This window comes from Taeniopygia guttata, chromosome 1 (assembly GCF_048771995.1).
Source record: "Taeniopygia guttata chromosome 1, bTaeGut7.mat, whole genome shotgun sequence".
NCBI lineage: Eukaryota > Metazoa > Chordata > Aves > Passeriformes > Estrildidae > Taeniopygia > Taeniopygia guttata.
In genome coordinates this window covers 77,285,720-77,303,936 of record NC_133024.1, presented here as the reverse complement: position 1 = coordinate 77,303,936, position 18,217 = coordinate 77,285,720, and the positions used below count along the sequence as shown (strand labels likewise).

Genomic DNA, 18,217 nt, shown 5'->3' with positions numbered 1-18,217 from the left:
GCACAGACTTCCAACTTTGCTAAAGTTATATACATTAGACCTGAATGACAGAATTCAAGAATTATTAAACTAGGGTTGAATATGAAGGACAAAAAATTTGTAACAGCTAGTGCCTCATTCTCAGTACTAATATAAAATATTTTGCCCACTAAGCTTTCTGCTGACGAAGGTCAAATTAGAGAAGCCAGGCTGTGTAGGTGGGATGAACCTTATTGATGATGTTTATTTTAGCATGACCATAATCAACACAGGATGGGGACGTAAAAATGGCTGTACTGACTGGCCTAAATATCCATCCAGTCTAATATTCGATGATAAACAGTAGAAAGCTAAATAAGGTCTAAGAAGAGCATGAGAATATAGTTACACTTCTACAATGTGCTTAACTGTAAGTTCCATCTCCTTCCTTTCCTTTTTGCCCAGACAATTAGCACTAATCAGTGCAGCTCAGTAATTCACAAGGCAAAGAGTAAATGTCCTAAATATATAAATAACATAATATATTAAAATGTGCTATATAAATTTTAAAATGCTATAAAAAACAAATTTTCTTTAAACATTACCTTTTACACATCCAATTATTATTTAATTAATATAATTACACATAGATGATACTGTAACTCTTACTAACCCAATACACATTTTTCTGTGAATGTTTCTAATCTATAAACAAGCATGAATAAACAAATTGCATGTGATCAAAAGGATGCTAAAAAGAACGTTAGGATTTTTCTGACTCAAAAACAGACTAATTTTGAACAGAAATGCTAAAATGTGAAGTAAAAGTGTTGTACAAATATGAGGAAGATCCAAAATATTTTTGAAATACACTTTCAATTGTAGTGCATGGCAGCTGAGAGAGGATACTTAAAGAAGATGTTCAGAACTGGTCCTCACAACTTTTTTCTTCAGTCCCAATCCTTCCTGTGCACTCACTTGCTGAGGGACTCCATACACAACATCTATGTTCTCCCTCAGCCCAAAGTTCCCTTGCTTATATCCAACATAATTTTTCTAAAATGCAGATTACTGCAGCCCCTCTAGACCTTTCTAGGGGAAACAAAGTAGCCTTATGTGCTGATTTTGGCTAGGGTAGAGGTAATTCTCTTCATAACTGGTGGCTGGGGTTAAATCACAAAAGTCCTTATCTCTGAAGAGTTATGCTCCACCCTTTACAGGTCTTGAACACAACAATTTCTCATTGCAATCCACTTTTTAAACTGTGAAACAGCAAAATGCTATCGGCTCTCACTCCCCCTTGCTTCTGGAAAGACATATATGAACGAGAAAGCTGAGGAAGCTCAAGAAAAGTGGGCTGTGGAAAGGGGCTACAACACCCAACATAAGGAGACTGAAGAGTAAATGGCTGTCAGACTGCCAGAATTTGGAAATCACTGAAACAGAGTTGCAGTCTATTTACTCACAAGGGTTCACTTAAATACAAGTGTTAAGTCTTGGGAAAAGGCAGCCTGTTGTAGAGGCAGACATGCAGTGTCCGAGATCAAATAGAAAAAACTCACAGTGAATAGAGGAATAAGGAGGACTTAATATTAGTAAGCATCTTAAAATGATTGTGATTTGAGGATACAAGTAACAAGACAAAAGGCTTTGTTGCAGGGGAGGGAGCAGAGCAGGCAACAAAGAATTTCAAGAAAAGTGCTCTCACTAGCTCAAGGAGACAAACAGGGTAAAGTTGTCTATGGACATTAACAGTTAGGTGCAGCCAGATGAGGACCTGCTTTAAATTTCAGTGTCTGATAGAAAAATGGGCAGCAGGGCCTAGAGAGAATCATTACTGTTTCACCAAGTTATGTCACCATCTCTGCCACCATCATGCCAGAGAGAGGAGATTCAGAAACACATATCACAACACACAGGGGTAAAGACGAAAGCTTAAAGCCTAGGAACACAGATATTTTAGAAGTATTTTTTTAAAACAGGAATTAATATGCAAATAATTTATTTGTATCATCTCACTAGCAACCGTAGAAAGGCTAATTTTACTAACCACCACAGAGAGACAGGATAAAGACTTGTCATCTCCTTTCTAAGTCCATGGGTAAACATCCCTGGTTTCAAAAGAACGAGGTCCTGCACTGTTCTTTCCTGCCCAGTCTTTCTCACACTACAGGCTTTGAAGATATATGTTAAAGGGAAGCCACAGCCAAAACAAACTCCAAGCACTACATCTAATTACACAGAAAAGAATGGTCTGTGAAAAATATTACAGAATCATCCATAATCATAAAAGAAAAAGTCATCTGAGCAGTCTCAACACAGTTCTTTCAATACTTATAAAGAAACAACAGATATCAGTATTACGGTTTTTTTTACTTAAGGCACCATCTATCCCAAGTATCCCACTGAAAATACAATGGCTTATCCATGTAGCTTTCCTTTTAAGATTCACAATACCTCCCAGTCAAAAAACCAAAAATATACAGTACCTAAGGCTACCTCTAATGCAGGTAGTAGATGACAGGGTTTGAGTTTGCAAATACCAGGGATGAGATTCAACTCCAAGATAGCACATAGCAACACTATTAGCAATGTTACCTCTCAAATAATACTCACATTAGAATTATACATTGTCACAAACCAACAAACAAGCCTGTGGTCTTACATACAAATAAATGAAAAATATTCCTTTCTTCTAGCATTCCTTGGTAATGCACATACCAGGAATATCTTTAAACAAAATGAAGAAAGATTTCTAAGACTTCTGAGACAAAGGCAGGGATTATTTTTCTCCTCAAGAAAATGTCTTTTCAGTATTTTTATTTAAACCCACACACACTAAAATTATACAGAAGAGACCCACCTCTCTGAAAGATGAAAAGAAAGAAGTCTTAGCTCAATCTTGTATGTTTACACTTTTCGTCTTACCCTTAAATAAGAATGAATTGAGCATAGCCACACTGAAGGTTTAGCTTCTACACTTGCATATCAAATTTCAAGTCAACAGTCTTTTATTTAAAATATGTTAGATAAAAAGGTAATATGCTCTCTGTAAAGAGCTCCCTGGAGGTTAGAAGAACCAATAAATTAACTGTTACCATATGCTTGGCTCCTTTTGGCAAAATTCAGTAACAAAAAACTGCCAAACCTCTTTAGGCAAGTAATAACATTTGGTAGCTTATAGCACAAGTTGGGAAAATAGAAAACTGGACAGAAAGTTTGGAAAATAATAGAAAAAAACTTCATTTCTATCCTTCTATAGTTAGCTACATGCTGTTGGAAGAAAAATTTTAAGTCAACTTAATGGACCTGATCTATAGCAAACAGTTGTCTTCTCAAGAAACTCACACACTGGCTAGTACAGTAATCAAATATTCCACATTTGGTTTTTTTAAACAATAGATATGTATGACCTATTTTTATTTTGAAAACAGGAAGGTTTGCAAACTTAGTAGTCTCAAGTGTTAACATGTATATTATCAGTGCTTTCATTATGGGTTTATTTCATTATAAATGAGAAAGTCTGGGCTTATTTGCAATGCAATGTTCTTAGATTTTACCTATCCTAAAATTAAATACTTCCCACCCCTTCCCCCCATGTATTTTATACCTATGTAATTAGACTAGATTGTGACAGATGAAAAGCCTTTAACACTACACCTCTCATTATAGTTAAAGACTGTGTGTTTTCAGGATATCTATTACAGACATATTTTTAATACCAACAGAAAATGCAAGGGCAAACCTGGCTGGTCCTATTCCTTTACTGAGACAGGCAGGACTTGCTCTGTAGCATCAGTTATAGGAAATCAATGGTTTTTTAGATATGAAAATGTCCATTTTATTTTATTTTTGTAATAATCTATAATAATACATTCCTTATTATTCTTATTTCCAATAAAATGGTTATAGCCTGTTCTTCATGCCATGACAATTGGCATGGAGAGGAAAAAAAGATACTTGAAAATCCTATATTTCTTTAATCAACAGCATCATCCAAACAAATTCTGATTTTGATGTATTAAAAAATACTTGTTATTCAGCTTACAGTTCCACACACATCTGGGAAGCAGTGTGAAGTAGGTTGACATGTATAGGCCAGACATTTGACTTCTTAAAGTCGTGTTATTGCATGGTTAATCCTATATTTGCATTAATTTGATACAAGCACTTACAGGTAAGAATAATCCCAAAGTATAGGTCTAAAGATTATAATAACAAGCCTCTGGAAGGCTTTATCAGAGGAAAAATATTTTTTATGATTCTATGGATGTTTGCCTCATTCAGCCATTTGGGATTTTATTAACAATCTTCTCATTACTGTATTCATCTTCTGATTTCTTATTTTTTATTTTAAGTAAGACAATTTCTGTGAAGATTCGACACTGAAATCAGAGACTTCATTACCCTGCAAAATACATCCACATTTTAAAGTATTTAAGAGGGTTAAACAAAATGCAAACATTTAATGCAACATTAAGCATGTGAAATAAAAACTTGATTGCCTAAAGCAAGCATGCTATGCTGTTACCCTGGTGACAGGTTAAAAAAGGATTGTGAGCTGAATGGCTGTATGATATGAAATTAAAATGTTTCACATTGAACAATCCAAAATGAATTGGGAAAGGTTAGAGCAGAGGAGAGAGAAATCAATTCTCCAATGGCAATGGTGAATGAAAGTGAAGTCTGAATAGGATTTGCCAGTGGGGTGCAACAGCTGCCAAATATCCTGCAGCCAAAGAATTACAATAATACTGATGAAGTGTGCAAGAGCTTTTGGAATCATTGCAGGGAACAGAGAAATACTCCTACAATAATGAGGCTATTCTGTGTCCCATCCCACTTTTGCAGTTGAATCAAAGGGAAAAGAAATGGTTGAAAATTGTAATACTCAACAACAAAGGTATAAATTAATTAACTATCCCTTCAATCAGTATCTTGTATTTAACTACAGCCTCTGTGAACATGAATGAAGTAAGCATGCTAAAGAATGGACAAATCGAGACACATACATGTGAAAATATGCAGATAAAATTGAATGAGAGATTTGTTTCCCATATATTTTGTTGACAACATTTCTACAGCAACAGTGTCCAGAATAAGCTGTACACTACACAAACAGCAGGACACAACCAGTGCCTCAAGGAACTACAGAATGTCAGGTGTTGATGGTCATGCTTATCTTTAATAATCCTAGAAAAGAAATATCAGCAAAACTTCTCATGCAAATGCAATGACAGATGTGTTTACTGAGCTTAGAGACCCCAGAAGTCAAGAAAAATGTTGCCCTTCCATAAAATTATCCTACACAACTTCATTTCTGCCCCTGGAAACTCCAAGTAAAATACACAGAGGAAGACAAAGCATATCCTAAAAATACCTGTGAAATGACCAGGGAGCACATGGCAATTAGCACACATCTTGTTAGTTTTACGGTTTCATGCATACACATTCTACACACAGACAAATATTAAAGAACAGATTTAGGAGGTGTAAACCTGCATGAGAGGAAATAATCGTTGGGCTTATGGAGGGGATCAAAGTAAATTAAATAGAGAGAAGTCTTGTAAAGAGAGGATCTTACAGAAAAGGTCATAAGCAAAGCACAGATGAGAAAAGGGCCAGATGAACAACTAAAAAAGGAACAGGAATTTGGCAGCACAATAGAAAACATTCACATGTCTATATTATGCAAATTCAAGTTTCAGCATTAAGTGAACAGTAGCTACAGAAGCTATAAAGCTCTTACAGCAGATGCTGTTTTCCCAGAAGACATGGTGAAAACAAAAAATAAACAGAGACTTAGCCAGGTCCATTTACTTCAGTGAAAGCCTTTCCCACCAGCAATCACCTCAGCAAGATGTGGGGATCTTCCCAAGAGATATTCACGGAGATTCAAACTTTAAGTAATTATTATCTTCGTAATGATTTCATAATGGTTAGCAACTCTAAAGGTTGAGCAAGTGTGGATTCCTGAGTGCCCAGAACACATTTTTCCCTACAAATGACAGGGATGACAAGCTATGAAAACTTCCCATGACAGACTGCTCTGTTCCTGGAATAGATGTTTAGCAATCATATGGAACAATGCCTGTGCTTTCAAGCAAACATAGAAATACCTTGTATCACCCGCGTTTTCAATCTGATTGCATTAATTTAATCAAATCAAAGAAAAAAATACCATACATACACACTCTGTAGAGTCATAAATGCTACCTTAAAATCCCATTCCAACTTTTACATTTTCCATAGAAGTTCATTCCCACCTGCAAAAAATGCATGTTTCATATATTTGTTGCTACTTTTTCGTTTCTAGCACATATAATTCTCTTTCTGTGATAAGCAACTGAACAACCAAGAAGAGTAAACAATACCAGATTTAAAGACATCTAGAATATTATATAGGGGATCTGGTCTTGTAGTTATTAAGCAAGATTACAAAAAAAATACAGTAATGGCTTTTGAGAGGTCAAAAGAACAACATTAGATAACAACTAGTGAGACAAGAGGGTTACCACAACCAGAAAAAGCTCATTATAAACAAGGATTTCACATGAAAAAGAGAACAGGGTCTTAGTGCCTTGTGAGTCTGTGGCAAAAGAAGGGACCACACAGTGAATAATGGTGTGAAGTTGGAGTAGTTACACAAACATACCAAAGACTTTCAAAGGCCTAACAGTAAACCATGGGAAGAATGCTCTACTTGTTGAGCAGGGGAGCAGAACAGTAAGGATAAGGCAGTGTTGTTTTCATGAGCTAAGGATGACTGCATAACTCCAAAGCAGGGGAATGAAGAAAGCCACAAGTAGGGTGGACTTGATCAACCATACCAGTGAAAACAAAGCAGTTTATCTCTATATAGAGGGTATCTGTAGGATAGAGGGAAGTATACATGCTTAGCTGCATTTGCAATAACTGTTCGTGTTAATACTACAGATCCAGGGAAGAAATAAAAATTAAATTCACATAATACAATTTATATAGTTCAGCAGTGCCTGTGCTGAAAAGTAAGAACTCCTTCCCTTTCCAAGAGGCCGGTTCAGATGACTCCAGTGAATTTTCCTGACATCATCTTCCTTCTTTTTAAAATTAATGTAATATAACCTTATTTTGTGCTGCTCCAGCAGTGCAGGAGAGCCAGAAAAGCTCTGCTATTGGGCAGCTGACCATCCTTCCATATGGGGAAACCCTAGGCTGACAAAGAGCTGGCTCTGTCCCAGACTCCAGCAGGGTAATAGGTGCAGTCTCTGTGAGAGCAAGGATGCCTGAGAGGTGTGGAACTCTACTGCTCTCTGAGCAGTTCCCTCATTGCCCTATAATCAAGCAATGGCAAGGCAAACATCAATATAGCTGTACTGAATCAACCCAGACAGGAACCTAGAATAATTCATAAAACATAAAGCTAAATAAATTGATTTCTGCTCTTGCCATTCACCAACCATTTTATGTTCACTGCACTGGACCCCTGCATTTCAGAATTTGAAAACAAAAATTTAGCCCAACTATTTCAGAACTTGACAAAAACTTGTTTGTATTTTAACTTTTCACTATACACTTTCCTTCCTGGGAAAATATTATTTTATGCTTAGAAAGCATAATCCATTTTAGGTCTCAAAATACTTCATACATGTTGATAAACAGATATTTACAAAACCTCAAAAGGGCAGCAAAGTATTAAGGCCACTTTGTCTTTTTGTAAACTCAAGACAAATTCAACTGACTTCTCTAAGGTCCCACAAGAACAGTTGAATCAAGACTCCCAATCCAGTCTTCTATATTAAACACACAAGCAAGAAAAGCCTTTAGTTTTTTGGGGTTTTTTTCTTGCTTGCAATTTAAAACATTTTCCAATGTGTTACCATCTTTTTGTATGTAGTATCAAGTAATATGGGCATGCAGTCTCACTGGTTTTTTTCCAAGTCATAAATGATGAAAGGGTAAAATCCATAGAAAAATTAGGAAAATACACTTAGCAGCCAACACAAGCAACACATAGGAAGAGCTGTATGCAATTGGGTATAGAAGTATAAACATCACATTAGTAGACCCATGAGATAGCATGATGTAGCCACACCTGGAGAGACACTCTCCTATTCCCCTCCCAACCCACTAATGAAAACAAGTCTGAAGCCAAAATGTGAAGATTCAACTGTCCAACATCATTTCTGGTCTCAAAGACTAACTACATCAAACAGACATAAAATAAGCTGGATTCACTTCAGCCAAAATATGTTTCCACTTGAAACAAGATCAAGTTCTGTCTAGAAGACCTTGGGGTTTTATTAGATGCTGTAAATCTGTTCAGCAGCTGTGGGTGGCACCAGTTTCACAATAAAGTGGACTATGGAGTAAGTAGGAAAAGTCCTAGGTAAAATAACTAAAAGCTGAACAATGAAACAATCATTAATCATCCATGGATCTTTCCTGTAGGAAATATGTGCCCCTATTATCTGGATATCACAGTGAAATATTCACATTAGTATGTAGCTCACAAAATACAGAACACTTCCAATAGCAAATCTTTAAAGAAATACTCAAAAAACCACCCCAACCAGGAAGAATCCCAAAAAACAAAACCATCCCACATCCAATTTTTCCCAAGAAAATGGGTTAAATAAAAACCAGTTAAATTAAACTAAAAAAAAAACCACACACACAGAGAAAATGGTCTAAATACTTGATCACATCACAAAAGTAAATGCCTATATTCCTGTAACTCTGAGCATTCATGGATCTCCAACAGCTGTTCTAGCTAAAGCCTGGCAAGTTAGTTCTAGGAGACTGTTGATGAGGCCAGGGGCACTATATAACAACACAGACAGTGGAAACTCACCTGTGGGTGCTCCACCCAAATCATAACACCATTTATTTGGGCACAGAAAAGGCAAACCAGCCTTGGGCTTGTGACCTGAGCTAACCTCAACACCAGCCAACCTACTGCAATGAAAACTGCCACTACAGAGGTCAGGTTGGCTGAAACTAGCTGAGGGAAGTTAGGTGCCAAAGGTGGAAACAGCTTGCTGGTCATCAGAATATGTTTCAGCAAGATCCTTACAGCTAATTTTTCAATCACTCAGCGGACTGCAAAATACATATTTTCCAGACACACCTCAGAAAACATCATCAGTTATGGCAAAATCTCCCTTATGAGGCTGTTATTAGTTTGACCTGTAGAAAAGAGCTAAGGCCCACCTCTGACTCCCTTTTATGAGCTCGCATCTTCCTTCTTGCTACACATTCCCCACTCTTGTAGTTCTTCCAGAACAATTTCACTTGTCAGAAATAACCTGCTTCTGACAAAGATCTGAAGTAAACTATTATTAAATCGTTTCTATGCTAACATAGGTCATTTTTGCAGAACCAGAGTGGAATGCAACTACACACAAAATCACACCTCCATACCTGGGGAGGAGAAGGAAAGACAGAGAGCAAGGGAGGAGCAGCTTGGAACAAGATTCCTTAATCTGGCTCAGCTGCATTTCATATTATTACAGTCCTGGTAACCCAGAGAGTGAAAGCTGGAACTACTGTGAAGAGCTCCAAGCATGGTATTTTCTATCTGACCAGAATAACAACCCTGATCATGGGCTGAATAAATCCCAGGGAAAAAATGGAAAATAAAATACCCCTGCAGTTGTGAAAAGAATGAATATTATAAATATGGCTCCCAAAAGGGAAAATAAAACAAATTAAAAGCAAAGTTAAGCATATAACTTCAGTTTAGCAGAAAACTGTCTTTTTAACAGCTGTGACAAGTTTAGAAGAAATATTGTATGATTTCAAAATACTACTCTTCAGTAGTTTTTTGCACAAGACTTGCTCAATTGCTTTCAGTGCAGATGAAAAAAAAAATGCTGTCAACATAAATGGTGCCAGAGAGCTGAAATTCTGCAGGTGATGATCAACGTATCAATGTACTTGTCCAAACCAACCAGTTGTCCAAATGTCACAGATCAGCTTTGGAGCATGAAGTCTGTCTAGTCTGCTCACATCCTCCAACATGGATTTAAAACTCACACAGACTCCAAATGCCCAATTCTGCCATAGTGAGGATTGCACCCAAGATCACAACTGGTCTTTTGGATTTGTTATATATGGTTCCTACTCTGAACTTTTTGTTTACGAATATTTTTCAGAGTCGTATGAATAAAGTTTTGCTTTTTCTCTGGCCACACCCATGCTCATTAAAAAATACCCACAATATGGGGCACCGTCACAAACAAGTCAGATACAGTTTGGTTAAGTTAAGGACATGGCGAAGAATCCTTGCTGGGACTGTAGTAACTCATATGCTCCACAGTGCCCAGTCCCCTCTAGAGGGAGTCCACTAACTGCTCTAAAGAATGGAGAACACTGTCCAAGACACTGCACAGTCCTTCAACCTCATTCTGCCTTTGCTTCTTTCCTTTTTTCTTAGAACAATCTGTATGACTTTGGGGAAAGGGTATCATTATCAGGTTTGGTTTCTTCAGAAGTTACTCACCAGTAAGCATTTTTGCATTAGTTCATCCTTACTTGGCCTCAGACAGCTTTGCAATCATTTAAAGCAAGTTGATCTAACAGTATGTATTGAAACCATGAGACATTAACTAAGAACCACACTCAGCCACCACTTGGAGAAAATGGCAAGGCTTGACTTCTGAAGGATTCATAAGTACACGCCATCACGGTAAGAGAAAGTGATTCTTCTGCACTGAAAAGATTTCTTAGCCTCACCATTTAAAATCTGAAAAATCTTACCTTAATCTAGTTTTACAGATGTGTGGTTTTTTTCATGTGACCAGACTCTGCTGCCTTCTCCTCCCATGGTAGAAGAATACCTGTGACTGAGTTTGGCTAGCACTCCAAAGCTGAGCTAACTTTTTTTCAAAGCAGGAGTGTATTTGTTTCCCTAACACAGCAGAGAAAGAAATGGGTGACCATATCTGATTGCTCAACTTCATTTACATCTCTGTTATCTCAGTTAAAATAGTCGTATGTGTCTTTCCTATTAAGATACAGAGACACCTGGTACTAAAAAAGTATTTGCAAAAGAAACAAAACATTGAAAGACTGTTCAAAAAATTGATTCCTTTCTTTTCTTTTTAGCTAGTTAGAGCATTTTACAGAGAAGAGAAAAAATCACAAATCAGAGCAGAGAATGCAATAGCAGTTTGATCATCACTGCTTAAATTAACAATTCCTATCCTTATTCTAAGTACAAAGTAATCCATCACTTCTCTGTAGTAGTACCAGATTACTTAACCTCCCATGCTGCCCAGTAAAATAAACTACAGTCAAGGCTCCTCCTCATTTTCTCTGATCCATCTTTTTTTAAGTTAGAGTGGCGTTTGAGTGTCTGTTCTTCTCCTTATGCCATTCACTATGGAAGATATAACTTGTAGAAGGAAATAAAAAGGTGCTTTACTTTCCCCTACAGATGCATAAGGCAAGCAATGACCCAGTCCTGCATATGCTATACATTACAAAGCTGTTATGCTTGCCCTAAGTGTCTCTTTCTTTTTCTTTAATACCATATGGTACTAATTATCTTTGTGGGTACAAATGAAAATAAAGACTTCTTGAAACCACATTTGATTTATTCCTGACCACTGAAAAATCAGTAATAGAATACGCTGTCAAACCACTGGCATGGAACGTGAATGTCTATCCTGCACTATGACTTCCCTCACATACAAACATATATGCAACTACATTACAAAACATGAGGCAAGGAAAGTTATGCTGAAGTCAGGACTCCCTGTAATACAACTATTGCTAACACCAACTACACAAACAAGCCTCATAAATTCAGTTAATTCCAACAGAAGGTCTCAAGGCACTGACAGAGATGGGCCAGAGGACAAGAAAAGCAAGATATCTGAGGAAAAAAAGCATACTGTTCAAAAAAGCCAAAGAAGTGAATTAGCATTTTGAGTGGGCTACTGCAATGGCTGGACAATTAACAGTACTGTCTAGGTTACTGGTAGCTACAATTAAAAAAAAAATGAAGGAGTGGGGGAATAAAAGCACAAAAATCCCCATACTTAAAGCAAGATGTTGACTCTTCCATCAATTACCTTCCACCTTTACATTCTAAAAGTGTTACTTGAATTAAGACTCTAAACTATTAAGGTTCTTCATCAAGGTAGCAAATTACTCACAAATCTACAATATTTTAAAGCTCTGTAGCTGAATATTCATATTATGCCAAAGCGCTTAGATTGCTTCAAATGGGCACATGGGAAATCTGTGATGCTCAATTTGTGCTTAGTTACTAATGCAGCAACATTTTGCATTAATGAAACTCCTGATGTGCATTAATTACTGTACTGGCTTGTAACACATTTTTGTGCCTATTAGTTTGCTAATACTTAGAATAAAAATAATCATGTATGACTTGTGCGAGTAGGGAAATGTAAGCCACAACTCATTTGAATTTAGAAAAAACAGACTATATTAAGAAACCATGCAGTTTCTCACCAGTTATTCTTGTGCATAAGAAGATGCCATTAACGAAATACATCAGCACATCTGAATTCCTAGAAATGAACTTACCTTGGAGTCCCTAAAAATCGCTGCGATCTCAGTTGTTCAGCCACGTACAAAGATGCTGCTGTTGCCAGTAGTTGTCTTCTTTCAAGATCTGTCAACTCATGTCCTAGTTTTCAGAAGAGAGTTAAAAAAAAAATTTGATACCACAGACCAACACAGACACAAAAAGTAACAACTACCAGTAAAGACACTGCTCAGTCCTTATGCATGAAAGCTACTTTTTTTCCCTCTAAATTAGGATGAGGCATAGCATAGCAGACGCTCTGAGTTTCAGAGTTTAAATTGCATGTTTTCATACAAATCAGCCCAACTGCTAACACTGGTATCTCTGTTAAAAACAATTTGACAACTGAAAAAAAAAGAAACTGAACGATGCTGCAGCATCTTGTTTTCGTTACTGAAATGTCACTGGTTGACATATTGTGCCTCATGCTGGTAAGGAATCCATCTGTACATTAGAACTTACTCAAAATATAGAACACTCTCAGTACTTTATCCAAAGCAAAGGCTACAGATCTTTCAAACAAAAGTGACAGCACAACAATATAAACCCAAAAATGGGGATAAGGCTTCTTGTCAGCCCTAGGTATTTATGTAATCATTAGTTCACAACTAATGGAGTCAAAGTAATGTTTGACACTTCAGAAGCAGAAAGCAGCTCCAAGCAGTCTATAATCCTAAGGCAGGCAACCTGGAAAATATTTGGCAAAAAGATATAACCAGGGTGACAGGAAGCAGGTTTTCTCCCAGTCTGGTCTTGTTCCAGAAAGTAAAGGTTAAATAGAGATTCAATTGTCCATTCAACAGGCTGAAAGAGCACAGTAACAGAACTCCGCCCTCCCCATCTTTAGGTCAGAAATCACACAACAGATTTGGTATGAAACAATGGCAAATAGGTGGCCAAGAATGATGCGAGATTCCAGAGAAGGGCCACCAAGATGAGTAGAAAATTGGAGCACCTCTCCTATGAGGAACAGCTAAGAGAACTGGGATTGTTCAGCTTGGAAAAGAGAAGGCTTCAGTGTGACCTAACTGCAGCTGTCCAGTACCTGAAAGATGTTTGCCAGAAAGATGGAGAAAGAATATTTAGAAGAGCACATAGGTAAAGGACAAGGACAACTAATCAACATTATTTAATTCAAATGAAAATAGTTTAGATTAGACATTAGGAAGAAATCCTTTAGCAGTGAGGCACTAGAACAGGTTGTCTGGGCATGAATGCCCAACCCCTGGAAGTCCTAAGGCCAAGATGGATGGAGCACTGAGCAATCTGGTCTAGTGGAAGGTATTTCTGCCCATGGCAGGGGGTTGGAACCAAGTGATTTTTAAGGTCCTTTGAAACCCAAAACCCTCTATAATTCTGTGAGAGAGAACAAAAAGACAAAGTAGTTGGTCTATAAGGCAGGAAGTTAAAATTGATATAAAACAGGACAAGAACTGCAAAGCTGAATTGTCATGAAGGGAAGAGGCAAACTTTATCCATGAGAAAGATTTTTGACAAGTGAATGCAAGAACGTTTCACAAAGAGGAGAGGAGGTTTACACAATAAAGTTAAAGAACTGAAAGACTTCGCTGAAGTCAGTTACAACACCGCTCTCAAAAAGCGCTTTATGTGTATATATCACAGCAAATGCCATTATCCAGAAAAAGTACAGATTTCACATGAAAGGATGGAGCAAGAACTTCAGATGGCTCTATCTCCCAGAGGAACTCTGCCCAGGGAGACACATTTGCTTCCAGACCTGCAGCAGACAAACAGTTACACAGATCTCTTCTATACCTCCACTCTCCCACGGCCTCAGTGCTATGTAATGTAAATTCACATTCCCCAGTACTGGTTACTAGCCAGTGACAATTTTTATCAGCAGAATAAAATAAGATTAATGAGATCCTGAAGAAAATCCAGAATGGAGACTTCTGTAAAGGACTGGAGAAGACTCTACAACAACAAAGCCACAGTTTCAAAACAGGACCCATCATTCCACTGGGCATATTAAAGAAGGTTAGGTAAAGAGGCTAGTTAGAGTTCAACTCAGAAATGTAATCATGCCACAGTGATGGGAATACATTCATTAAAGTCCAGCTAACAGTACAAAGAAGTTATCACAGACCAAATAATGTAAATTTTAAAATAACAGAACTCAGGAAATCTGCATGAATCTCTTTTTAATTTAGTCCCCCATTAGCATATTCTGCCTGAATATTACTGCAAGTTCCTTTGCTCAGTGTTTATTTTTTTATCTGCCTTGAAATGGAAGCTGTCTTCACTTCAACAAACACATGCAGAAATATAAATGCTGAAAGGTTTAGAACCTGGCTTCAGAAACAAACTCGATCTTTCCTTTGCCAGTTACTAGAAAAACTGATTGCAAGGCAAGATTCAAAAAGCGGTGAACTTTTGTACTATTTGTACATACACACACATATATGTGTGTAATTATCTAATAATACATTTCAGTAACATCAATTATCTGGATCTGAAATGTGCCAATTTTCCCAATGCTTACACACAGTGAAGAAACTGAGATCACTTTTTCAAAACACTGAATCTAAAACTGATGACTTGTTTATATGCCCCAGCTAAAGGCACATCAGGAATCTGCCCTAAAGCCTTTGTCTTTCAGTCCCCCTGCCCAACACTCATGACAAGACTGTGTGTGACCAAAACTGCATGCTCCCACCTGCTCCAACACACACTGTTAGAACCAACTTAAATAAAGGAACAAGGTAAAACTGGAAAGGTCTCATTTCAAAGGTTTTATTGCATGGCCTCCATCTTAGATGAAGTAACTACTTTTGAGCTCGCTGTGCCACAAAAACTACTTTCTTCCTGTATCTTCAATAAGAATCAAACTCAAAACAGCAAACAAAGGTCAGTAAGTTGAAACCAGTTAACTGATCAAGATCACATTTGCTTCATCACTGCCAACACGAAAAAAATAATTATCCCTTTGTCACTATTTACACCAGCTGTGGCAAGGAGAAAACCAGTTATGACTGTAGTATATCCAATGTAGGATTTCTGGGAGATAATAGAAACTGTTAACAGGAACATAGCAAAATTAGGTTTTTGTGTCTGGCAGTAAACATAAAGCCCTACCACAGACTGTCCTTAGCATAACTTCGGAGGCATACCTTAGAAGTCTGATTAAAGGCTGCTTCCTAAGGATGGCAATTTAATTTTATTACACAGGACAGACTGCTGTCAATACTGCCTCAGTTCCCTGAACTCTAGTCCCATTTCTCTTGCTGTCTGCTTTTGCTCTGCTGCTAGCTCAGATGAATTCTAAACAGTTTTGAAGTCAAATTTACAGTTACATTACTATATTTGGAAATACACCAGTGTTCCAGATAGTAATACCTTTGTTTCCCATCAAGTATTATTTCCCTTCAGAAGCTACTCCTCGGGATTTCAGTGGGGTGTCTAAGTTAATATTCACCATCAATAAAGATGTAACAACACAGTCCTTCACGTTCACCATACAGATTTATTTGAAGAGTAACAAAGCTACCTCTGGAGCAGTTGTCCAAGTGCTTCCTTGAGAGAGAGTGAAATGAGTAAGTAGCAAAGGTCCCCAAACTTCCAACATAGGAAGTTACACCATTGATCTTCCCTGCTCTCATCATTGCAGACTCCTGGCTTACACAGAAACTTCACCTCCACAATAAAACATGAAACTGGCAGTTCCCAAGTCTCTATTTAAGCTGGGATAAACTTCTGCATTATCACTGAATTATCAGCTGAATTAGATAAGGCAAATGCAAAACAGGAAGAATGATTATAAAATTAAGTCACAACTAAAGGGGTGGAAGCAGTGCTGTTTAAGTAGTATTACTTAAAACTAGACCGCACACATCTATTATTACCAAATGGCAGAACCCTGGTCGGAAGGAAGAGAAGAAAAAAAGTATTTCTCTCTCATTTCCTTGATGTTATGATTGCTTAAATCAATATTATCCCAGTATCCCCCAAGCTGAGTCAAAAAGGTTCATGCAATTACTTTACATAACCAACTTCAAATTAAATTACATAAAGGTCATTTTTCCCATAACAGTCTCATTTGCATTTTGTCCTAGAAACATGTTTCCTACTATCAATTACAGGGAAAAAACAAAACAAAACAAACAAACCCTGGTTATGTGCCCCAGTAAGTTACTTAAGATTTGAAAAGTGACTGTTTTCTGAATGGGAAGAATAAAAATTAAAAGCATAATGAGAAAGATTAAAAGTGCAATGCATTATTCAGATCAACACCAATGTAGGTAATGTTTACAACATTGCTAGGTTCTGTTTTATCTCAAGTTTTTCCTGTTGGATTTTGAAGTTAGTCATTACAGATGGCACATATACCAAGTAGGCTGAGGCAGAAAACAAAGCTCAATGTTATAAATATTAGATTCCAATGCAGAGGAAATGAATGGAATTAGCATGTTCTAATAGTGACAGACAGGGGAAGCTGCATTCCCCCTCCTACTAATGGCAAAAGCCTCCAGACGTCAATCTGCAGTCCCAATTCACCTACAAAGCACTTCCACTCAGAATCATGGAATGACTGAGGCTGAAGGGACCTTGAAAGGCCCCAAGTTTATTCAGCATGTCCTCTTCCCGAGGAAGCAATCTCAACATCAAATTCAGAATAGGTTGCTCAGAGGTTTGTGCAGTGACACCTTTAAAATCCCCATTTCATGACCCCTGGCTCTTGCTGTGCAACTCATTGAAGAGCCTGGCTTCATACGCTTGGGAACCCCCCTCTGAGGTTCTAGAAGGCTGTCCTTAGGTCCACCCTAAGCTTTTCTGCTTTCCAGGCAAAACAAGATTGGTTCTCCCAGCTTCTCCCTACAGGTCAGCTGCTCCAACCCCATCACCACCATTATGGCTCTTCACTAGACTTACTCATGTTTATTGCCATCTTTCTTACATGTATGAGGGGGTTAAAACTGGACACAGTATTCCAGAGATGGTTTAATAAGTATTAAGGAGGGTAATCATTTCATCCAACCCACATAATTATGATAAACACAACATATCTAAAAGTCTTTACCTCATACACAGTCTCTGGAGCCAATATGCCATTTCAGAAGAGAAGTGTTTCCTCTTTATTCCTTTATGTATTAGAAATATAAAGAAATTCTGTTCTTCCTCTCCATTCAGATGAGGTAAACATGCTAGAAGAGGGAAAGTAAATTATTCCTTTTTTTCCCTCTCATGTATTTTGGGATGACTTCTGTGATAATCTCTTGGAAAATGCCCACCCATCTTTCATTGGCACAGGATGTGTCTCCCAATCTGACTGATTTCAGACATTCTTTAATAAGCAGAAAGAGTGGAATATCAAGAAGAAGAAAAATCTCAATATTTAAATAAAAAACTAGGAAAATATAAACTGTGAAACAGACTGAACCACAATGACTAATCCCATGAACAGGGTACTAACCTAAACATCCTTTATCTTTTGTCCAAGACTCTTCCTGGATCTGTGAAAACAGAGATACACTGTCTGTGCCTATAAAATAGGGATAATACACAGTAAATTTCCTTCTCATCAGGCAGACTAGAAAGTACAGAGGTTCCCGGTTGTTTGGAGGCTGTAGAAGAACAGTGCATCTGACTCCTGCATGCTTGGCAGACATTTTTATTCTGTAAGCAAAATGCTTGGAGGCCAGTCTATGACAGGTGCCACTTGACCGAATCAGTGTTCCCGCGGCCACCGTCAGATCCACAGGC

At 37.5% G+C, this 18,217-nt stretch overlaps 1 protein-coding gene across 5 annotated transcripts in view; it reads right to left on the bottom strand.

Annotated features, from left to right (window-relative positions):
- Window positions 1-18,217, bottom strand: part of PCCA (propionyl-CoA carboxylase subunit alpha) — a 268,217-nt gene that overhangs the window by 115,200 nt on the left and 134,800 nt on the right. For all 5 annotated transcript variants that reach the window (XM_072931572.1, XM_030276646.4, XM_072931569.1 and 2 more), the window contains one exon: window positions 12,496-12,598. In XM_072931572.1, the coding sequence (XP_072787673.1) occupies window positions 12,496-12,598 (103 nt within the window). The remainder of the gene's footprint in view (window positions 1-12,495; window positions 12,599-18,217) is intronic.